Raw genomic sequence first — 5,563 nt, forward strand, 5'->3', positions numbered from 1 at the left:
ATACCAACAGTGGAAACTGTGGTGATATCGTTCTGGGTGAAGCCGTAGTCATTCGTCATTTTGCCGGAGATAAGGGAGAAGGCGTAGATAGCACCGGACGCGATGGCGCAGAACATGCCACAAACCACAAAACCAAAGCGCTGTGGCTCGCTGATCGACTTTGGCACCGCCAACCGGTCATTAAAACCAAGCACCATTTTCACGCCTGCCCTTGCCTCCTCTTCCCTGTACCTCGTGTCCCGCGGTTGCCTTCCTTCGAGCTGACCTTTATTCCCTTTTCCTTCAAGCCCTGTCACTTTCTTGCGAATAAGAGAAATAAAATGAAAAAAACACAACACTGCAATGCAAGATTTTGAACAGCAGGAGCGCTGGCGATGCGGCTGGACGTGCGGGAAACACGTGGCACCATTGTCCCCGCGTCACACAATCACGTGCGTGGAAAGAATTTAAAAGACGATTCAGGTAAATAGTGAAGAATAAAGAAAAGAATATTCTTTTAACTTTGTGTGTTGCTGTATTCGCTGGCGCTATCAGAGTCATCAGACGCCACAGCAAAAAACTTTGAGAAGGATCATAAGGAATGCTCAGCGCTGCTGTGGTTCTCTTTTTCCAGCGTGTCATTGACTTCATTTATTTCGGTATCTTTCTTCTCCACTTGGACGTTATTGGTGGCGACATCGGCTTGCTCGTATTCCCAAACGTGTTGTAATGCCACATCATGTCGCAGAGCTGCCGCATGTTGCTCTAGCGTGTCTTTCTCGGCATCTGCAAGGCGATTAAAAGCGGCACGCAAGCTGGAGGTATCCTCGAAGTACTTGTATGATATTGTCGTTTTCCGCCGTTCCAAGGCGAAGAGCTGCAGGGCCGTTAGGCATAGACTCGCCCTACTACGCTGCATTAGTATCCTCTCCCCTCCGGCAGAGTCTCTGGTATCATCCACGTCTTCTAAAGGTTCCTCCTTTCATTTGTGAAATGAAAAAGGTATGAGAAGCAATAACATATGTAGCAAGGAATTAAATGATTGCATCTCATTTGCTTCACACACAAGAAGGTAAGGTGAGAGAGAGTCAGCAACAACAGCAAATCGTATTGAAGTTCGGCTTAAAAGAAAAATACACCAACTCCATAGCAAAAACAAAACAAAAAAACCATACACACAAAATAATCATCAGCTTACTCACCCAGAGGAAAAAAAAAGAGTTGGTGCCGTAGAAACACGGAAGAGAAATAAAGAAATATCCTACCCGCATTGGGATACACTCGGTGGCCAAAACACACGCACACACAGAAGAAAAAAGAAAAGAACAGAAAAAGGTGGACGATGCCCGTAGGACGGTCAGCCCGACGTCGTCTGTTGAACCAGGCAGCGTCTGGGAGAGCATTAAGCCCGAAAGCCGTGCTGAATCATTGGTCATAGCAATGTTCACAAGATAAGAGAATACCTTCAGAACAGAAGGTGAACGGCCTCACACCACTGCAGAGACAAATGCCGTGCTTATTTGCGAGCTTTGTGGCTAACCAAATGAGCCTGTTTATGCATCCGTATGAAATAGCACTCGCCTTCATTTGCGTTGTGATGCTCGGGGAGTACGGTATCCCATAGACGTTCACTGGCTGGCAGCGACGGCAGGTATTTGCGTTAAATACATCTGGACGGTGCGTGCCACATACAATGTAACACATCACACACGGACACTTTTCATCTACTCGCAGCGCAGCGACGTTCAATTCTTTCAAAAAGGAGGGAGCAAAAGAACCACCAAACATCAATTTCGCCTCATCCACTGTAGCCCAGTAGCGATGATGTCCTTCGGCAAAATGTTGTCCCGAAGCGTGCACGCACTTCCTCCGCGAAGGATTGAGGAAGAGGCTCACCGTTTGTGTTGAGCGGACTTAATACGTCAAGGTCTGACTCGCATTTCACCGTGCCAAGAGTCACCAGGAAGCAAAGTTTGGATACCTCCTTCAGCTTGTGTTCTGTGCACGTCAGTTGTTAGAAGTTGCAGAACAACCGCCAACCATTGGCTGCGCTGATGGCCACGGGGCTTGCAGACTTGGGGCAGCGCTCGTGCAGCCGCAAACGTTCGAAGAGGCTCTGTGCCACCCACACACTTGCCACGTCGCCCCGTGCCATGGCGTGCGTCCAAAAAATCGCCTCATCCTCCAGCGAGAATGTGGCCTCTGTGATGCAAACTATGGACTTCATCCGGACTCCCAGCGCTTTTTCTTCTCAATATAACACCGCAAACACGGGGTCACGACAAAAAAAAGCAAAAAAAAAGCGAAGAAGTATAAAACATTTACGGTCTGCATGACTCACAAAAAAAAAAAAGTAATTATCATCCTCAATGCAAAAAACGGTGGGTGGAGCACGCTACGCGGGTGGGACTTTTATTATTATTATTCAAAAAAAAAGGATAAACAAAGAGGTGGCAATACAGAAACATGAAAAACAACGAATTACATCTGGACTCTGTCTCACATGTCTTCGTTCGTTCCTGTATTGCGGAAGATGGGACACAAAGATCCTGCATAACGCTAGAATACACAAAGACATATAACTAAATAGAGCGAGAGCAACTAACAGCACACTACACATGGTGTGACTTCGGGTAGTGAATAGCAATGCACAAAACGATGATTGTTGCCGTCAGCGCAAGCATATGAATAAACACCATTAACACCAATATAAGCGGTGAGATTCGAATAGAAAAAACGGAAGGTAATTTATCATGATCCTTAATCATTTGACGACATGTTGCTATAGCATCGCTGCTCTCATCATTGGGGCCTTGTTTTAGTCGATGGTATAGGGATGCTACATCAAGGAGGTAAAGGTGAGTTGTGTGTTCTTTGCAAGTTTCAAGACAAATGTAGAGATACCTTTGCAGCATAAAGCCCCATAGTGTGCAGAGTACAAAGGCATAAGTGTGCCCTGAGGAATAGTGTGACCCAGAGTGAGAGTAACCTAAAACCAGCACAGAGACAAAATCACCAATTGTTACAATGAAGCCACAAAAGACAAACGCCAAGTAGATGCTCATGGTAGAACTCCGAGAAACATGGTTGAAGCACGTGGATGCGTAAAGCACAAGAGAACGCACTATGCACCATCCGACGACGCCAGTCAACACATCGTGTGGATTCAACGGTTCATTAAAGTTAAATCGTTGTTGAAAAAATTCGCTCGGGCGCATTAAGCTTCGACCCTCCAAGTACGCCAGTCGGGTAATAACGCGCATCTGTTCTAATATTTGCCGCTGCATATCTGTAATTTTCAATACATAGTATGCAAGAACAGTGGAAAACAACAAGTTGGAGATAAAAAGCAAAACTGACGCCGCCACCTCGTAATTTCCTATGCCAAACAATGAATGCCTAAAACCAGCACGCGTGCAAGGAGCCGCAAAGCTCATGACGAGACCGACAAAAATGGAACATACCAACCAACGATAGCGGTAATGCTTGTTCTTTACCACAGTGCGACCCTTCTCATCCCAGGTATAAATACACACCTTTGCTTTGTTATCCACAATATCTGCGGCAAAGGCAGAAATGCGCGGCACCAGACAACGTTCAAGACGCTCCAACGCATGAGCCACTCGCATGTAGCTATTGTATGCAGCAAAAAACAGGGCTTGCACGACCCAAAAGGTACATGGAATAACCACTTCTGCAAGCGTCAAGTGTCCACCACTCACGTGTCCCGGAGTTACTTTGGCTACAACAATCACAACTGCTGCAATATTGCAGCAGATTGCAGCAGTTACAAAGTGTAAGGAATAAAAAGGAGGGTCATATTCTCGTAGAAGTGAGGCACCACTCACTACAAATTCTCGCTCCATTTCAAGCATAGCCCTACGGATAGGGGAAAAAGGGAGTTGCGGCAACGACAAGAATGGAAAAAGAAATATTACAAAATATTTCATGTAGTGACTGAATGAGAAGAACTCATTGGATGCAGGTGCAGCACATGCAAATATCGCATACGGTGAAGCTCCCATCGCAAGTAAATTTCTTGTAACTGGTTTATCACGTATATGCATTTCCACCGCCTCTGTTTGCCGCCGCACCGTTCCTCCCAAGAAAGATCCTTCAGTATCACTCGCGCAGTCTCCTGGGATCGCTGCAGTACCAGGGAGTAACGCAGTAGATGCTCCCTTCGTGACAGAAGGGTTCAGTATGAAATAATCGCGTGCCTCCCTGCTTGACATCATAGAGTCCTGTTCTAAGGGTTGCCTCACACAAAGATGCACCACTGGCTCCTTGATGCAACGGCTGAGATGCAGATAGTGCCAGCCCGTCCCTCTCGTCCCAGTTTTGACATTTCGTAGCTCATTACACAGTCGAAAGGCGATTGCAGTAAAAAATTTAGCGTGACAACTACCACCGACGTCATCCTCGGTCTGCATCACAACTCCCTCACGCCATGTGCCACGGGTCAGACAGCCATCCTGCAAGTACGCCCCAAAGCCTTTCGCCACAGATCTCTCAAACATTCCAGTGAAGAGTGCACCAGAGGGGAGTAACACCTCCGCAGGCCCCTCTAAAAACCCGCGCTCAAAGTTCCCGGCACAGATAGTCCCTGACGGAAACACGCATATGCCAGACCCCTGCGGCTTGCCGTCAAGAAGCGGTCCCTCGTATAAAATACCGTCACTGAAGCACACGCTGGCCACATTTTGCGTCGAGCTCACAGCGACCGGCGGGTCCCTCTTGGCCGGTGTCCTGTTGTTGTTAATGTTTGTACTCAGCGGCTCCCCTGGCATCACACCAGACCAACCATCTGAGCAGTGTGAGTCAGAGAAGAGGCAAAGAAATAAGGAAATAAAAATGTTTATGGCTGCCGAAGCAGTAATATTAATAAAAAGGGCGAACATAATCGTTTTTAAAGCAGCTGCTCAGTTATCTGCTCTTATCAGGCGGGCAGGAAAGGAGGAAATAGCGGGTGCCTATAATCACTGCCCCCACCACCCCGCAAAAAAAAATGAAGACCTCTCCACCACATGATGGAAGTGAAAAACAAAAACAAGCCAAATAAATACAGCGGCATCCCTTTGCGCAGGCTGCTTCCAACGCTGTAGCTTCCCAAATTGTTGCTGTAGTCGTAAATTATGGTCAGTGATGAGAAAAAAAAAACAGGCGAATATATTTTGAAAAAGAGGGCTTCACATGTGTCAGTCCCACACCACTATCACTTATTAGGGCTGGCGATTCAAGGTGAGATAAAACACAGGAATGCAGCGAGAGAGAAAGAGAAGGGCGCGGAATAAAGTAAAAGCAAACAAGAAATAAAAAAGATCAAATATAAGAGGGGAAAAAGCTCTGTTTACCTCCTTACCATAAAAACACAAACGATAGGAAGAAAGGCCACCCTTAGCCTTCGTCGCTGAATGAATGCCTATGATACCGCCCCCTCCCGCGTTCTTTCTCCCCTCTTAACCAAAGGTGTGTTTTGATCTATGGTAACTTTTTTGTTGTTGTTTCTGCTACCTTTTCTTTGCTTTACGTGCGCTCTCTCTCTCTCTCTCTCCCTCTCCCCCCCCCCTCTCCTCCTCTCTCG

The 5,563-nt window shown here is 46.8% G+C and overlaps 4 protein-coding genes across 4 annotated transcripts, besides 3 other annotated features; 1 reads left to right on the forward strand and 3 right to left on the reverse strand.

Moving 5' to 3' along the window:
- Nucleotides 1-356, forward strand: TraAM80_08609 (uncharacterized protein; the record flags this gene model as incomplete). The annotated part of the gene is made up of 1 exon (XM_029385352.1): nucleotides 1-356. A coding segment is annotated over one exon (356 nt), but the record flags the coding sequence as incomplete, so codon positions are not given.
- A 215-nt stretch (nucleotides 357-571) lies between these two features.
- Nucleotides 572-898, reverse strand: TraAM80_08610 (uncharacterized protein; the record flags this gene model as incomplete). Its single annotated transcript, XM_029385353.1, has 1 exon — nucleotides 572-898. The coding sequence occupies one exon, from the start codon at nucleotides 896-898 to the stop codon at nucleotides 572-574; it is 327 nt and encodes a 108-aa protein (XP_029234836.1).
- A 233-nt stretch (nucleotides 899-1,131) lies between these two features.
- Nucleotides 1,132-1,165: a sequence feature (A-rich).
- A 121-nt stretch (nucleotides 1,166-1,286) lies between these two features.
- Nucleotides 1,287-1,312: a microsatellite.
- A 92-nt stretch (nucleotides 1,313-1,404) lies between these two features.
- TraAM80_08611 (uncharacterized protein) lies at nucleotides 1,405-1,767 on the reverse strand (the record flags this gene model as incomplete). Its single annotated transcript, XM_029385354.1, has 1 exon — nucleotides 1,405-1,767. The coding sequence occupies one exon, from the start codon at nucleotides 1,765-1,767 to the stop codon at nucleotides 1,405-1,407; it is 363 nt and encodes a 120-aa protein (XP_029234837.1).
- Nucleotides 1,768-2,591: 824 nt separating this feature from the next.
- On the reverse strand, nucleotides 2,592-4,769 carry TraAM80_08612 (uncharacterized protein; the record flags this gene model as incomplete). The annotated part of the gene is made up of 1 exon (XM_029385355.1): nucleotides 2,592-4,769. One exon carries the CDS (start codon nucleotides 4,767-4,769, stop codon nucleotides 2,592-2,594), a length of 2,178 nt encoding a protein of 725 aa, XP_029234838.1.
- A 745-nt stretch (nucleotides 4,770-5,514) lies between these two features.
- Nucleotides 5,515-5,562: a microsatellite.
- The last annotated feature ends 1 nt before the right edge of the window (nucleotide 5,563 follows it).

The sequence above is a fragment of the Trypanosoma rangeli genome (genome assembly GCF_003719475.1).
Source record: "Trypanosoma rangeli strain AM80 chromosome Unknown Tra_15.4_contig_00439, whole genome shotgun sequence".
Lineage (NCBI taxonomy): Eukaryota > Euglenozoa > Kinetoplastea > Trypanosomatida > Trypanosomatidae > Trypanosoma > Trypanosoma rangeli.